Source organism: Pelodiscus sinensis, chromosome 4 (genome assembly GCF_052426305.1).
Source record: "Pelodiscus sinensis isolate ZL-2025 chromosome 4, ASM5242630v1, whole genome shotgun sequence".
Classification (NCBI taxonomy): Eukaryota; Metazoa; Chordata; order Testudines; family Trionychidae; genus Pelodiscus; species Pelodiscus sinensis.
Window position 1 is genome coordinate 70,433,518 of NC_143055.1, and position 18,098 is coordinate 70,451,615.

The 18,098-nt window shown below is 41.8% G+C and overlaps 1 protein-coding gene across 9 annotated transcripts in view; it reads left to right on the plus strand.

Moving 5' to 3' along the window:
- NEK1 (NIMA related kinase 1) overlaps positions 1-14,982 on the plus strand; it is a 150,242-nt gene extending 135,260 nt beyond the window's left edge. For all 9 annotated transcript variants that reach the window (XM_025185930.3, XM_075931131.2, XM_006111681.5 and 6 more), the window contains 4 exons: positions 79-290; positions 6,162-6,295; positions 6,551-6,683; positions 13,899-14,982. In XM_025185930.3, the coding sequence (XP_025041715.3) occupies positions 79-290; positions 6,162-6,295; positions 6,551-6,683; positions 13,899-13,933 (514 nt within the window). In that variant the 3' untranslated portion in view covers positions 13,934-14,982. The remainder of the gene's footprint in view (positions 1-78; positions 291-6,161; positions 6,296-6,550; positions 6,684-13,898) is intronic.
- Positions 14,983-18,098: the final 3,116 nt, after the last annotated feature.

Here is an 18,098-nt window from a genome sequence, read left to right on the forward strand (position 1 = left end):
CAGGTTGAGATGAATGTTGAGAACTTTGTGTTTGGTATCATCTGTATATATTATTTGTGTATATTTCTCTTATCCCAGTATGTTTGGTGAGGCAGATACAGACCTGCAAGAGCTTCAGGCCTCGATGGAACAGTTACTTAGGGAGCAGCCTAATGAGGAATTCAGTGAAGAGGAGTTGTGTACACTAAAGGCAGATACTGCAGCACGCATGACAAATGGTACACAGTTGGATGATGAAGATGACAACAACCCCAGCAGTGAAAGTGCACTTAATGAAGAATGGCAGTCAGGTATAAACTTGGGTTACTTGTAATTTCTCTTACTGATGTTAGTGCAGGGGTGAGCAAATTCCAGCCTGCGGGTCAGATCTTGACTGCAGGGTTGATCCCTGGCAGGCCCCCATCTCTATATTTAACTGCACCTCTTCAGATATCAGACAGTCACAGCTCTCATTGGCTGCGGATAGCCATTCACAGCCAATGCAAGCGGTGGAAAGCAGTGTCCCAGAAGTGCAGGTAAATATAGAGATGGGGGCCTGCCAGGGATTAACCTCCTGCCGCTCCCATTGGCCACAATTGGCCATCTGCACCCATCAGTAGCTGTGATTGCCCAATACCTGAAGAGGTGCAGGTAAACGTAGTAGCAGTAACCTGCCATTTTTTTGTATTGCCCCCCGTGTGTTAGTGGTATAAGTACAGAATTTGGTAACGGTTCTATAAAGAGTTTTAGCATACAAGCTTTATAAAAGGCATTATACAGAATGAAGCTTCATTTTATTGCAAAAACTTGGTAGAATCAAGTTATATAATTAGATCTTTTATTTAGATTCATAGCACCATATAATCAGTGTAGAAGTCTTGAGATGACAGTGGTGACAAATGGATATGAAATGGCTTCGTTATCTGTTACCTCCAGGAAAGGTCCAAGACTATGCACTACTGCACATACTCTTTATATATCTCCAGTGCATGATCCTGTCACATGTGAAAAGGGAATACAAACTGGTGTGACGGGCGTAAATGAGAAGCTGCATTAGGCTTTAGTATATAAGGAATGTGTGGTGTTTCACCTGTGCTAATACTAGAAATATCTATCAATCCAATGGAACTGAAAATAAGATGTAACTGAGTTTAGAAAATCCCATTACCTTGCTGCTTTTAAGATGTGATGTTGTGCTAAATTCTTAATCTCATACTTAGGTTCTAAAATTCTAGTTAAAGGCAGAGTACTTCAGTACTGCTTTAAAAAGTCAAATATGAAAATTTAGAAAGAGGTCAAGATAAATGAAGGGATTTTAATGAGCTCTACAATGTGTGGGAATATAGTATAGTTATATAAGCCTAAAAGCCAGGAGGTTGTATAGATAACCTTATATAGAAATTAAACGTGCTTCACCTCTTCTGGTTTGCACTTATTCCTATAGATACAGGCAGTCCCCGAGTTACGCGGATCCAACTTATGTCAGATCCACACTTACGAACGGGGCTTTCTCGCCCCGGAGCTCGCAGGCAGCGGGACCGTCCAGAGCGCAGCGGTCCCGCCACCTCGACCTCGGGGGCAAGAAAAGCTGCTCCGGGTGCCCCTGGTCTGCTGGGGACCGTCTCCAGCAGACCAGGGGCACCGGGAGCAAAGCCGCAGCAGCGGTGGGGTGCCTCACTTCTGAGGCTTTGCTCTGGCAAAGCCTCAGCGGCACGGCACCCCGCCGCTGCTGCTGAGGCTTTGCTCCCTGTGTCTCTGGTCTGCTGGGGAGGGGGGGGGCACAGCTAGTGTGCCTCCCCCCTTCCCCCCCAGCAGACCAGGCTTTTGTTGTGGACCCTGGGGCAGAGCAGCTGGGGCGCTGCCAGTTGGTCCCGCAACACTGCTCTGGGCACTACTGGACCAACCCGGCAGCACCCCAGCTGCTCTGCCCCAGGCGTCCCCAAGTCAGCCGCTGCTGAAACTGACCAGCGCTGACTACAGGAAGCCCAAGGCAGAGTTGCTCTGCCCCAGGCTTCCTGGAATCAGCCGCTGATCAGTTTCAGCAGCAGCTGACTTGGGGACACTTGGGGTTCTTAAGTTGAATCTGTATGTAAGTCAGAACTGGCGGTCAGTTTCAGCAGCGGCTGAATCTGGACGCCAGTTCCGACTTACATACAGATTCAACTAAAGAACAAACCTACAGTCCCTATCTTGTATGTAACCCGGGGACTGCCTGTATCCCCATTTTACAGTTAATTAAAAGTGTTGCTCACTCTCATTTTTATCACAAGTCTCGCTGTTTGTGTTTTCTTAACATGATTTTAAGAACTAGGCATTATTTCATGAGAATCTTAGCTTTAATTTTTAATAAATAGTTTTTTAGATCTGAAATTTGGGACTCAAAGCTGAGGTTTCTAGGTTTTAATTACTAGATAATGCTTCCTACTTTGCAAAATTTGTTAATGTAAGCGTTATAGTAGTAGTTTTGGTTTATACTGGCAATTTAAAAAATGCACAGTAAGAGTTATGTAGTCTCTACACACTAAAATATAGACGCGCATCTTCTCTCAAAGATCATGTACAAATCTCTAAGCTGTTGTCAGAGTAAACCTCAGGGTTGCATGCATGTGTGTTGCTTTAGGAAGAGACTTACAAATAACAGTTAGGCATGCACTTTTGAAAATCATCCCTTAATTATAAAGATTGTATATGTCCTGACTAAATCAGCAGATGGGTGCATTTTATTAAGCCGTTAAAGTAGAACTGACTGGTTAACAATACACCTCATTTGGAACTAAAAGTCTATAATCAGGTAGCAGCAGAGGGGGGAAAAGCAAATACAGTACCATGTTGTGTTAAACTACTAAAAAAGGAAAAGTTTAAAAAAATGTACAAGGTAAGGAAACTGTTCTTGTGCTTGTTTCATTTAAACTTAATGAGGTTGAAAGCTGCATTTTTCTCCTGTATGGTAAAGTTTCAAAACTGAATTAAGTCAATGTTCAGTTATAAACTTTTGAAAATAACTATAACATTTTGTTCACTTACTAGCATTTCAGAATTACTAACAACTTCATTACTAACAACTAAATTCTTGATATGTTCGTAACTCTGAGGTTCCACTGAATATAAAAACGCTGCTTAATGTCTGCAGAGTAATACAGATACATTCCCTGTTCCTATTTCCTGCCCTTGTTTAAAGGTCTCTTGTCTTGTTGTTTTCTGACCTGATAGCATGTGGTTTTCCTTAGAGGAGGAATTATCATGGTGTCCTTAATTTAATTTAAAGCAATTTCTTAATAAGTATAAGTGAGCTTCACACCTTAATAGCTGGTCTCTCTTTCATTAACTCTCTTAGGCCATATCTCCTTTCAAAAAATAAATCGTATTTTTCATTTGTAACTTGAGTAGATCATGCAAATAATACTTGAAAAAATGTTAGCTAGTTGTGGTTAACCCTAAGCTCCCACATGTGTTGACCATGACCCACTAACATGGGTTGATAACTGGAAAACAAAGGGTAGGAAAAATGGTAAGTTTTCAAAGTGGAGAAAGGTAACTATTGGTGTCCCCCAAGGGTGCATACTGGGACCAATCCTATTTAACCTATTTATAAATGATCTGGGAAAGGGGTAAACTGTGAGGTGGCAAATTTTGCAGATGATACTAAACTGTCCAAGATAGTTAAGACCAAAGCAGACTGTGAAGAGCTTCAAAAAGATCTCACTGAACTAAGTGATTGGGCAACAAAATGGCAAATGAAATTTAATGTTAGTAAATGTAAAGTAATGCACATTTGAAAAAAAATAATCCCAACTATACTTACAATATGATGGGGACTAATTTAGCTACAACTACTCAAGAGAGAGATCTTAACGTCATTGTGGATAGTTCTCTGAAAACATGCACTCAATGGGCAGCGGCAGTCAAAAAAGTAAACCAAATGTTAGGAATAATTTTAAAAGGGATAGAGAATAAGCCAGAGAACATCTTATTGCTTCTATATAAAACCATAGAACACCCACATTGTGAATACTACATACAGATGTGGCCACCTCATCTCAAAAATGATATATTGGCATTGGAAAAGGTTCAGAGAAGGGCAACAAAAATTATTAGGGGTTTGAAACAGGTCCCATATGAAGAGAGATTAAAAAGACTGGGACTTCTCAGCTTAGAAAAGAGGAGACTGGGAGAGGATATGATAGAGGTCTATAAAATCATGACTAGTGTGGAAAAAGTGAATAAGTGAAAGTTATTTACTTGTTCCCATAACATAAGAACTAGGGGTCACCAAATCAAATTAATAGATAGCAGCTTTAAAGCAAACAAAAGGAAGCTTTTCTTCACACAGTGTATGGTCGGCCTGTGGAATTCCTTGCCAGAGGATGTTGTGAAGACCAGGACTTGAACAGGGTTCAAAAAGGAACTAGATAAATGAATGGAGGTTAGATCCATCAATGGCTATTAGCCAGAATGGTGTCCCTAGCCTCTGTCAGAGGCTGGGAATGGGTGACGGGAGAAGGATTGCTTGAAGATTTCCTGTTCTGTTCACTCCCTCTGGGGCATCTGGCATGGCCACTGTTGGCGGACTGGATACTGGCCTAGATGGATCTTTGGTCTGACCTAGTATGCACTTTCTTATGTTATTACGTTTCATGTATTAAAAACATGACTTCACTATGTACAAAATTTAGCTGTTTTACTTCTTTAGATACTGGGACAGATGTGAGCTAGTTTTGCTACCACATCAGTATGTGAAGTGAGAACTTGGGAGATAACTCAATTACAAATGGATCTTCCCAGAACTCACCTAGATTTGTTGTGGTTGGAGAAGGGTGTATCTTTGCACAGAAAGAAACCAAAAAGGTCATTCTTTATATTCAAATCTTTATATTTAAATATCAGATGAAGGTTTGTAGACTTTTGCAACCTGCTATGGTGTTTTAGATGCATCTTTTGAGACTTGTGGTGTGGAGTGGTTACAGAGAAGTTTACTGAGCAATTGTTTCAGTACCAATATGAAGTCAGATGTATGTTTTAGTACAGCTGTTTTATTCAAGTATGTGAATCGTTACTTCTGAGTAATTTACAGAGTGGAATACAGACAACCCCCGCACTTCCAACCTAATTGGTTCCTGGAGAACCATCGTAAGTCAAGCCGTCGTAAGTCAAACCCTTATTTCCCATAGGCGCAATGTTATAAATGGCAGTTCCGTTCCTGGAAACCCATTTCATACCCTAAAAATACCAATAGTGGCTACAGAAATGGAGGAAAATTAAACGAAATAGTTCAAATAATACAGGCAGTCCCCGGGTTACGTACAAGATAGGGACTATAGGTTTGTTCTTAAGTTGAATTTGTATGCAAGTCGGAACTGGTACATATTGTAGGGGAAACTCTAGCCAAACATTTCTCCAGAGCTCAGTTTTATTCTCCCACACCTCACTTCCCTCAGTCCTTTATTCTCAAGCTGAGGTGTCTGCTGAGAGAAGCCGCTCTGCGTCTCCCTGGTCTGCTGGGGGGGGGAGGGCGCTAGCTTGGCGTCTCCCTGGTTTGCTGGGGGGAAGCAGCTAGTGCGGGGTTGCCTCACCCCGTTTGTAAGTAGGGATCTGATGTAAGTCGGATCCATGTAACCCGGGGACTGCCTGTACACAAAAATAACGAAAAGGTGAAGACCGATGTGGTGGAGCTGCACGCAGTTCAAGCAGCAGCTGCAGACTGGCAAGTCTGACTAACCTTGTGCATGTCCTGCTTTGGGATGACTGGTAGAGTCTGCATCTTACTCCGTTGTAAATGCGAGCTGCGGATGTAAATTGGGGAGTTTTAGGAGTTATCTCACATGAAAAAAGGTGTTGTAAAGGCGGGGAGTCATAAGTCAGGGTTCACCAGTATATGAAAAAGACAGCTCATGTTTCCAGCACCAGGGACACCCTGAAAGTATTGATTCCACTGATCCACAATCACACACCTTCTTTATTTAATTTCTTTTGATTGCCAAAGGACAAACGGGTCTGTTACTGCTTTAATTAGTGTCTTAGTGCCATTGTGTATGTGTGATACCATTTGGCATATTCCTGCCTTCAATTTTGTTCAGAGGTTTGCCTGGACTTCAAAAATTAAGGTACATGGAAGAAGTATATTGGGAACTGAAGTGGAATAAAACATTTTGAATTGTTTCTTCAGTTGTATTTTCTTTTCCTAGACAACAGTGATGGAGACATTACCAGTGAATGTGAAGCCTATGACAGTGTCTTCAGCCATTTGGAAGAATTGAGATGTAATCTGGAGCAAGAAATAGGTTTTGATAAATTCATCGAAGTTTATGATAAAATAAAGGTTTGTGGAGTTCTCTAAGCAAAAAATCTACCTTGACTTGCTCATTACTGCATATTGTTGTATCACTAGAATTTAAGTATATTCTTTTAACTGTGTATTCTGTTAAGCATACTAATGTTCATACAGAAAACATTACTGTATGTGGCCTAAAATATTAATGTTTTGTGTTAATCCACAGTTCTTTTTCTAAATTGGTGAATTGTTTCACCTTATGTTAATTTAACATTGGACCATCTACATTGTCTTCTATCATAGGAGATGCATGAAGATGAAGATGAGAATATTGATATTTGTTCAACAATAGTTCAGAGTATTCTGGGAAATGAATATAAACATCTCTATGCAAAAATTCTTCATTTAGTTATGGCAGATGGAGCCTATCAGGAAGGTAATGTTCTTAACACGTTACTGGAATTGCATGTTATTTCACTATTGTATTCTTTCACCTGGATAAACTAATGTGTAATAGTTTCTGATATTAATAATTCTAAAACCGTTTTTAATTCATTATTACATTCATGACTTGTATTAAATACTACCAAAAATGCACAAAAGCTATTGTGGGGGGGAAGTTAATTCTTACAGCAAATAGTTAAGGAAATGTATCACATTTCTCACATTGAATATTTTCTATTAATACTCTGAACCTTCTTTTTGTAGCTAATCGCATATGTGTACCTAAAGGTAAAGTTGGTTATTTAGCTTTGTAGCACATACAGATCAAAGCAGAAATGAGGGAGATAAAGAAGGAAAATAATACTGAAGTTTTCAAAACTAAATGATTTTGCTTAAAAACAGGGATTGTTACAAATTAATATTGCTTCTCCTTCAGTGAGTTGCAGTGGTAGCTAAACCATGTTCTCTGCAGGTCCTCCTGTCCACTCTGCACAGGTTACTCTTCCTTTTCACAAAAAGCTTTCAGAAATGCTGACCATGCTTCTCCTATCTCAGTACACTGGCACACTTAAGCTAGCTTGACCTTTTCAGAAACCAAGCCATTGCTTTTATCTGGGGTCATACAGCTGTACCACCAGGAGGAGCTGCTGGCAAAGGGTGCTGGCTCCCAGGGGTTGTGGCTCCACATTCCTCTCCGTTGTCTACAGACTTTCCTGGGAATAGAGCTCTGCAGGTCAGCAGATACCAACCTCTATCTGCAGATACCTGGATCCACAGGTAGAAATTTATTTCTATGCAGGACTCTGAAATCTGTTAGAAATTAGTTGGGGGAGGAGAGTACATGCACGTCCATCTGTCCGCATAAGGACATGGAATAAATTCCAGTCCTTCATAATATCTCCATTTTCTGCATACATGATTGGGCCATTTGAAGTTTTAGTGCTGCAAGGAGACTGTGCTATCTAGTCTTACATAGAAAAAGATGCCAAGTATTTCTGGCGCTAATAGTGTGTGACCTTCATTGGTTCCTCTTTTAGACTGTGTACTATTCAAGATTCAGGTTCTTTGCTTGATACTAACTCATTATTAAGAGAGTCCTCCTCATCTGTGACTCATTTAGACAACTGGACTCATTCAAGATGTTGATTCAGTTGTACGTTTGTGAACTCTCTTGGATTCTTACTTGAACTCTCTGCTGATGGGGGCGGGGGGAGCTGAAAAAACATAACCCTGACAATTCTTGGAATAGTTACACATATGTACTTCAGCTATAGTGTGTCACTACCTGAGTGAAGAGTTTTCTGCAGTAGTACTGCCAGGACATGGCATGTGCCTTCTGCTTCCACGTGGCCCCACCCAAGCCATATAAGTGTGGTGCTATTGTGGCTCCCCATCAGTTTCTTCTTACAACCTATAGCCTGAGTTAGAGCTCATCATTTGGTTTACCTCACAGATGTTTTTTCTGCATAGAAAGCTAAACTAGCTAGCTGTCTTAGCTGTAAATAGTTACCCAGTATTACCTATTAATTTTTTTATTTTTACTTTATAAAGTTCATTTTTAATAGTTCTTGTGCATCACATTAGTGGCAAGCAATACTCACTGGGCATGAAGTGCTGTCCACCATGTGGGATATCTATCGCAAATAATGACCTTACACATTGCCTTTTATGCCTTGGCATGGAGACTGTTGAGAGGTGCAGTATCTGCTCTTTTTTCCCTAGACAAGAATGCAGATTTCCAGATAACCACAGTTCTGGATTCAGCAATGAGGGGTTCCTTGGCACTGGGCTTTAGAGTAAGTGCCCTGCCACCTGCATGCAGCCTGCAAGTGCTGCTGTGATTATTGCTAACACAACCCTTGACTTGGATTCTTCTCCATGGAGAAAGAGGGGGTCAGGCTTTCTCCGAGAAAGCTTCAAGTACCACAGGGTAATTGACAAGCATACCTTCTAAGCCAGGGGTGGGCAAAAGAGCCTCTGCAGGCAAGATCAGGCCTGCCAAGCAGGTTGAGCCAGCCTGTGGCTGCCCTACTGCTCCCTTGCCCCCAAGTCAATCAAGACCTGGACATAGGGGAGTGCATGAAGTGTCCTCCCCTCTCACCACCAGAAGCATGTGGCACCAGAGGGAACCACCAGCTGCTTTCTAAGGGCCAAGAGTTGGGGGGCAGGGACTTCACACACTCCCCCACACCCAGGCCAATCAGGATCTGTGGGCGAGGGAGCACAAGAAGTGTCCTATTGTAAGCTGAAAACTTGGGTGGCCACCCAGTAGAAATTCAAATGCCACCCAGCTGATTATCACAGTGCCCACAGCTGGCAGCATATGTTTTTGCTGGTAGTGCACATCTGCACATACCTTGGTGCACATAAAATTTATTCTGCCCGTGGACAGAAAAAAATAGAGGGAGCATTGGACATCAACACTACCACAGACAGAAGCTATTAGTACCATGTCATCAATTCAAATGTCAACAGGGTTTTTTTTGGCATAGACAACCCCACTGGCTTGGGAGGCAGTAAAGGATTTACTTTGCCTATCGGTTCCAGACTTTCTTTGGTGGAGTACTACTTGATGCTGGGAGCACCTATGATACTGGGTCCCATCTATCTTCTCAGCTCTGCTACAGACACTTAACGGTAAACATGCCAGTACCATCTAAAAAGCATGGAAATGGCTCAGTGCCTTTGCTGTTAACTTCTTCAACACCAGTTGTAAACAAGGCATGCTCTGCTGAGACACTACTGAGAGTACCAGTTCAGGGTGAATTGCTTAGAAACTGGCCATCACTACCCAAAACTGGGGATCCTTCACGTACAAGGTATCCCAAACCAGCCCAAAAGAGAACTTCTGTTTCACTATAGAAGCAGTTCCTTCAGATATCCCAGTTCTCCTGCATCACCACTAGTAGCACTCCTCACAGGGATGAGTGGTTATGAAAACCAAAATCCCCCATTAAAGGTTTTTCTGACCCAAAGGATATACCTCAGATCTTACCCAGAAGTCATGTTGTTGCTAGTTCTATAGTATCTAAAATCTAAAGGCTTATTTATAGTAAGGAAGAGAGAAAGAAAGAAATGTGATCATTAGAATTGTTAAAGGGATCAAATGCATACAACATTTGCAAAGTTCTTGGTTGAGGCTTGTGTCCATGATGGAATAAACGGCAGGCTCAAGTCAAGTCTCTAGTTACTTCCAAATCATTGTTAGAATGCAATGGCGCAAATCCGTAGTCCAGAGCCTAGAACAGTTGTGAAGCTAGAGCAGGAAAGAGTTAAAATGGTGGAGTTCCCAAGGCCTTTTATATCTTCTCGTATGTAGAGAGCTCCCCTTGTTCTTGCTGTGGAAAAGTACAGCAATAAGATGATGTTGAATCACATGAGGCATAACAAGGGCCAATCACATGTCCATCCTTAACAGAGTTCATTGCGGGTAGAAGCCATTGCTCACATGCCAGTCTAAATGTCTCTCAGGAAAGCTCATCAGATGTGGATTGTCGCCTTCCAGGGTCCATTGTCAGTCCAGTACTTCTGTTCAACTTGACTAGTCCTTCAAAGTACACTAGCTCCTTTTGTTGTTTCCCAGCAGCAAACATTTGAAATTGGGTTGTGGGTAGGAGTGCAGTGTCTGATCAGAAGGTTGGATGTGGGCGTGGGTAGGAGATTGGGGTGCTTACCCAGCACAGTTCCATTTGGCAAGGAACACATGGAACTTCCATGCTAGCTAGGCCTCTACATCAGTCCTAAGAAGCAGGGGAAAAAAAAAGACACTCGTCTTACTCATGCAACTCACAGCACCAGGGTTCCCCTCATGCTCCAACACCTTTGTGAGACGAGGAGTGCCAAAACCTGGCTTTCCCCCATGGCTGGATTAACTCTTCTCGAGGCCTGGAGCTAGTACATTTTTGGGCTCCTCCAGGCTCCAGCACAGAGCTAAAAAGAGGGGTTCAGTGTGGGGGAGAGGTTGCCAGGGAGCAGGGTGGGGGTGTGAGGTCTGGGTGGGAGGCTGGATGCAGGAGTGGGATAGGGTGAGGGTGCAGTTTTTGGGCAAGAGGTTAGGTGCAGGAGCGGGCTGTGGGTGGGGGTGTAGGATCTGGGCAGAAGGTTGGATGCAAGAGAAGATGGGATTAGGGTGCTTACCCAGCACAGCTCCGTTTGGTGAGGGGCACAGATTGCTCCACACTGTCTTGCGCTTGTAGGCTCTGCCCTCTGTCCCTTGAATTAGCTGCCATTCCTGACCAGTTGGAGCAATGGGGGTGGGAACAGAGCTTCCCTATGCTAGTTTCCCTGTGCTGCCATTCCCCTAGGCAGGGCATAAGAAGAACAGCAGCACACAGTGCTATCTCCTCTTTCCAGGTAGAGCTGGCGACACAGGTGCTTTAGTGCTTGCTCCCTGCTGCTTCCTTCCTGCAGCAGAGAGCTGGTGTCTAGCTATGCAGGGGAAAGCCAAAGCTTGGGGATTCACCCCAAAGCTGGAGCACCACTACCAGGAGGGGAAGGAGAGCCCCAAGCCTCGCTGTGGGCAGATCAAGGCAAGCCAGGAGGGACACATCCAACTCATAGGCGATAGACTTTCCCATCCCTAATCTATAAACTGGACAAGAACCATCTGGACAAACTTGTATCTGTTTCCCAATGGGTTCTGCAGTCACTCAACTCATGGGAAGACACTGCCAATATCAGTGCAGGAGTCCCATTCATTCCAATATCTCTACGATCATGATAACCTCAAATGCCTCACTCTTGAGATAGGAGACACAGCTGGGACCCCACACAATACAAGGCAAATGGTCACTACAAGAACAGCTCTTCTGTATCAACCTTCTGGAGTTGAGAGCAGTCAGAAATATTTATCATTTTTCATTTTATCTTTCTAATCTGAGCAAGTTCAAGTAAGATAATGACAGACAGCATGTATTGTCTCTATTAAGTTTTTCTGATGAGGAACAGAATAATGTTGTCATGCTCTCATTTTCTCTGGACACACAATTGGCCAGAGAGAGGGGGGTTGGTGAGTGTAGCAAGCACAGGGCACAGCCCACTAGTATTCTTTAATATATTACATTTATTGCCAGGGAGACACAGATTCCCCCCTCTCTGTACCAAATAATAAAACTCTGGAATTAATGTATAGTTAAACACTGTCATCTCAGGTGAACTCCCTCGTGTACAAAATACCATGGCAGATGACCTCCACAGATATTTCTCCATAAATTACAAATGGGAGCTGGATGCTTAAGTCCTCTACACAATATTCTTAACTTGGGAATTCCCTGAGATCAATATTTTTTCCCTACCAGCTAATACTAAGTGCAACAAACTCTATTTTAGGAAAGATTTTGATCATTAATCTCTAGAAGATGGCAGTTCCATTTCATGAACTTGGAGTCCTCTTTTTATGCACAAGCAGGACCAAGCAGTAGATATCTTGATTTTACCACCTTGGCGAAGATAAATGAGATAACAAACCTAACTTGTCTCTTACCCATCTGTTTTCTCAGACTGGTCAGGCACTTAACCCCAACCTGGAGGTTCTTCTGCTCCTTGCACGGCTCCTCAGCGGTTCTCAAAGTGAGAGATTTCCTCTTATTCATTAGACGGGCAATTGGCATTGAACAGTAGAAAGGAATCTATAAAATATAATCTCTTCTAGAAATGGACATGATGTTTTTGGTGTAATAGATGAAAGCTTTCATCTGCCTATTCTCTTTCCAGAATCTCTGATTACCTGTTGGAATTGAAAAAGGTGGGGATTTTTTGAGAGTTCCATCAGAATTATCTGTAATTGCAGCTTTTCACTCTCCCTTAGGTTGTTTGGTTTTCACCCATCCATTCATTATGAGATTTGAAAGACCTAGTAAATCTCATCTGATCAACCAGAGATCCTTTTCCAATCTGAATCTTGTTTTTCATTGTCTCATGAACCACCCATTTGAGTTACCTGCTATGTGCCCTTATTACATCTATCTATTAAAACAGCTGTCTTGGTGCCCTTTGGGTCACGGAACTGGGTTCTCTACTGGCAAACCCTCTATTCACAGTGTTCTCTACAAAAAGGTGTTACTTTGCCCCCATACAAAACATTTACCCAAGATTTCTTCTGGATTTCATATTAATCAGACATTTACCTTCCAGTTACTTTTACTATACCCTAGATGTGAGGAGGCTATTAGTCTTTTTCCTGGATAGAAACAGACCTCTTCAGAAAAATTTCCTAGGTTTTTTTTGTGTCAATTGCAAACAAGTCTCAGTGATTCCCAATAGATTTCTGGTAGGAATTGGCTGATAATCAACCTTCCCCTAGAGTGATGGCTCGTTCTACAAGGTGGCAGTCTACTCTTGTATCTTTTCAGATATGTTTCAGTTGCTGAAATCTACAGAGCTGAAATCTGAACATGCATATCTATTTTCTCCAACCATTATGGTTTTGATTTAATACTGCTCGATAAGATGCTGCAGGAAGCGGTGCAGTTCTCTTCAGTACTGAACTCTTCCCTGAAGTTCCTTCTTCCTTTGGGGAAGTATGGTACTTGAGTCACCTGAAGTGGCATATTCATAGGGATCTATTCAAAGAAGGAGCAGTCACTTACCTTATAGTAACTAGAATTCTTTGAAATGTGTCAGTCTATTGGTGCTCCACCACCTCTCTTCCTTCCCCTTTGATTCAGATCATCCCTTGTGAAGCTTTATAATAGAGAAGAAACTGGTTTGGCCTCACAATACTTTATATTCTTGGTTTGGGGGCACAAAGATGTGAAAAACACATATGCTGGCTCAATGGGCACTATTACCAAAAATTTCCAATCAAAGGTGCAAACAGACATGCACACTTGAAGTGGAAAACCCATATGGACGTATATTCTAAAGAACTCCAGTTATTACGTAGGGTGAGTAATCTCTCCTTTGTTAGTGGTGAAAGGATTTCATTGCAATGACAGCTTATCACACACAATTAAGTTGAACAGGCCATATAGAGTGCAAGAATATGAAGAAGTTTATTAGGCGAATGAAGATATGTTGTTCTTTGCTTTTGGGGCTTGAGTGGATAGTGCTTTCAGTGCTCTTTTGAGGCCTGTTAACAATTTTCTAAAATCCCTATCTAATTTTTGTAATAGAATTTTTATATGGGTGTGTATGATTGCTTACTTAACTATTTACCTTATTGAGTTTTACTGAATATGCTAAATTTGTCTTTTTGCTCTCTCATCAGATAATGATTATTGTGAGGTGCAGTGGAAAATGTAGTAGTAACTGAATAAGGAGCAAGGAAGTGGGAGATTGCATGGAGAAGATGGAAAAACGTGCCTGTATTTCAGATGAGATGTTTATGTATTTCCTTTGATATGTTTCCTCGTTTTTAAAGATACCTGCTGCAGGAATTACACTTTATCTTAAACATGTCAACCAAAGTGCGTGGCGGATGGCCCAGACATTTTTTTTTTTTAAAACCAAGAGTGATTTATCATGTAATAGAGGCTTTGCCATATTTAGGTGTTAGGTGTAAGCAGTTAAAAGGATTACCATGTTTTGAAAGCACCTGCTTCTAGCTTTTCACTTATGCACTAAAATGACTTTATCCCCATTACTAAAGATTCTATTTCATTTTCAGTTGACCAGTTAGTCTATTTAAATGATTGTTTGCATCACTGGTCCATATTTTTTTAGTTAAACTGATAGCATACTGAAATTTCATTTGTCACTTATTAACCAGTGTCACCTGAACTATTTTAATAGTTTTTGCATATTGAGGCAAATTAGTCTTTGTGACATCATTGAAAAAGTAATTTTTTTCAAAGGGATAATGGAATTCATTTGAAACTGGAGAATTTGTCAATCTTTTAGTAAATACATTAATACTTTGAATTATGCCACCTTCTCTAACTAAAGCTGTGCAGAAGTTCAGGTTGCTCTCTTTTCCCCTGCTGCCACATACAAAAATAAAATGGGATAACCTTGAGTGCTGTACTGTTATCTCCTAGAACAATAAATGCCTAGATTTTCCTTGTACTCTGTTCCTTTGTCAGGAGAAGCATCATATTGGCAAAGTAAGGTGCGTGTTTTTTCCAGAGACAATGGCTAAAAAGTGTTACTAGGTTGTGTGTACAACAGGTAAAATATTATACATCAAATGAGACATAAAATTTTCAATTGCCCCATTGAAGATAGATGGATTTTCAACCCCTGAGTAATAACAAGCTCAGTTGGAAAAATTTAAAAGTTAAATTATTTTAGCACTATGTAAAAGTTAGTGTGTATTATTTCTAATCTTAATAAATAAATACTTGATTTTTGTATATTTGTTGACTTTTATATCTACTACGAAAAATTCCTTTCTTGTCCATTTTGAGGGGAGAAGAGGCAGGAGAAGGAAGTAATGTTAAATTTTTTTTTGCTTCTCTGGGATTTTTTTCTTCATTCTTCTTTACATGTTTTAGAACTAGAGTGTCAATTTAATTGGAGGAAGAAGATCACAATCCTTAGTTCCCTGGGCTGGGTTACAAATGTAATAATCTACAGTGAGATTCCCACTGATTCAGTCGGAGATTTGTAGAAAGATCAGAAGTAAATGAAAGCTTAGGTAAGACATCACAACCAGTTATTATTTATTCTGTACCTTAATATTGTCTTTAGTAGAAAAATTCACTTTTATGACCCATGTTCTTCCTATCTTGTGTTTCTCTTCTTTCTCATCTTTTCTGTATTTCTTTGTCTCCTTTTTTATTCCCTCTGCATTTCATTTTCTGCAACAACTCTGGTTTTGAGTGCATGTTCGTGTCCATTCCATCTTAGATGTGTGTGCTCACCACCTTAATTGGTGCCAGAAGCTTTTCCCCCAGTGGTATCGATAGGAGATTGGCTTTGGTGCCCCTGGGTTGGCACAGTATATAAGGGGTGCCATTGGCTCCCCAACCCTTAGTTCCTTTTTAGTGATAGTGCTGGAATGCTCCTTTGTTCTAGCAAAGTTTCTCTATTTCTGTCTGTTGGCTACAAACTTTCATATTGTATTCAGTTTTCTTTCATTAGTGTAGTAGTGTTAATCTTTGAGTCACAGAAAAGGACTTTGTCTTAGGATGGGGCATGCCCCGCTCCTGGGACTTAAGAACTGCAACCAGTGCAAGAACCCTATGCCAGTCAGTGATCCCCAGACCACCTGTCTGTGGTGCTTTGAGGCGGCGTGCATTAGCAACAGATGTTGCATTTGCAAAAACTTACTCAGATTAAAAAGGAATGGGACATTAGGCTTAAAACTTTCCTACTTTCCTTATGGAGCTTGTGTTGACACCAGCATTGGAGTAGTTGTGCTGAGGCTTGGCGCACAGTACTGCCATTTTTGATCCACTTCCCTGGTACCAGCTCCTAAAAAGAAGTCAAGCAGAGGCCATTTCCCCTTTCACAAAGGAAAGCCTGGACCCACAAAGGGCAATTGACTCCTGCATGTGGAAATTGGGGCCCACCTTCTGGCAATCAGGCCAACAGTCACAGAGAGGCACTAGATGCTCTGCACAATGACCTGAGAGTCCGGCATCTGGAAATGATGTAGACCCCAGTGGGTTTTGGTCACCTGTTCCCATCAAACCTTGTTTAAAGCCCTCCTCACTAGGTTAGCCAGTCTGTATCCATATATGGCCTTCTCCTTCCTCGAAAGGTGAACACCATCCCTGCTTAGTAGTCCTTCCTGGAATAGCATCCTGTGGTCGAGGAAGCCAAAGCCCTCCTGGCAACACCAGCTTCGCAGCCAGGCATTCACCTCCAGTATGCACCTCTCTCTGCCTAGACCCCTACCTTTGACAGGAAGGATCGAAGAGAATACCACCTGTGCTCCAAACTCCTTCACCTGTACTCCCAGAGCCCGTAGTCACTCTTGATCTGCTCAGTGTCACACCTCACAGTATCATTAGTACCCACATGGATGAATAGCATGGGATAGTAGTCAGAGGGCCGGATGGATAATCCTCGAAAGTGCCTCCGTAACATCTTGGATACGGGCCCCCAGCAGGCAGCATACTTCCCGAGATGACACGTCAAGATGACAGATGGGCGCCTCCGTCCCCCTCAGAAGAGAGTCTCCGACCACCACTACACTATGTTTTCTATTTTCAGTGGTGGCAGCAGACCTCCCAGCCTTGGGGGTATGAGGCTTCTCCTCCTCTGTTCTGGGGTTGATTCCTTATCTCCTGTGTCAAGAAAAGCATAACGGTTTCTAATACCCCGGTGGGAGGGTTCACAGCAGGGGTGGAGCACTGCCTGCTGCCAGAAGTAACCAGCTGCCAGTGTCTACCCTGAGCCATCTCCTTCTCCACCTATGGTGTGTCAGCAGTCCTGTGTACTGGGACAGCTACCTCAGCTGTCTCCACATGAACACTGTCCAGGAAATGCTTGTGGATTCGGATGCTCCTTAACGTAGCCACTTTCTGTAGCTCTCCCACCTGCTGCCTGAGAGATTCCAGCAGCAGGCACCTTTCACATTGCATGGTCCTCCTAGCCTGGATATCAGTAAGTGGGAATTGCTAGCCATAGTCCCTGCAAAACCACACCAGGATCTGGGTAGAGGCATCCATGCTCAGGTGGTCTGTCTGGCTACAGGCGCAGGTGGAGGAGACAGATGCAGTGCTGGCACAGGTTCTCACATATCATGCGAATGTGTGAGCAAGAGAGGAGGAAAGTAGGGGGAAAATATTACTTCTCTAAACTGTTCTAATAATGGTAACAGAACCTAAAATGTTTATGCAGGGATGGGGGTAAAAGCCACTTAAGCTTAATTTAGCAATTATGATTTTCATGATTTCTAAGAATAAAAACTATATCTAATAAATGAAATGGCCTTACTGAAATTACTATAATTTTGATCAACTAGATTTAACTATAGGTAGCTTGTGGCTCAAAACATTATCTTAAACATATTTCATGAAGATATACAAGATAGCCATTTTTACGTTTGGATCCCTCCCCTCTGTCATGTTAAAAATGCATTTTCTTGTCTTTTTAAGGATATTGAAACACTAGGACTAGTAGATATCTGCAGGCTTCTTTCATAAAAGCTCTGTGGTTAGCAGGCAGGCAATGTCAGAGGTCATGACTAACAGAGGAATTCATTTGAGGGAATTACATTCCCAAAGCGGAAGAGAACCCTGTTTTGTAATTAGAAAGGATACAAAGCATCCTACTTAACTGTTTCTCGGATACTTTTAAACACACTTGTTCATTTCATATACTAAATAATGTGTCTCTAAGGCATTGTAAATGAATCCAACTATTCAATAGATGTCATTTCCTGCTAAATTAGCTATGCCCTTATGACTGGGGTCCAGATCAAAGGCCACTTTTTCATTTCCAGTACATTCTTCAAAGTAGCATAGTTAATCATTCATGGGAATAAAATGCTAACTAAAATTTACTTGTCTCTGTTAAA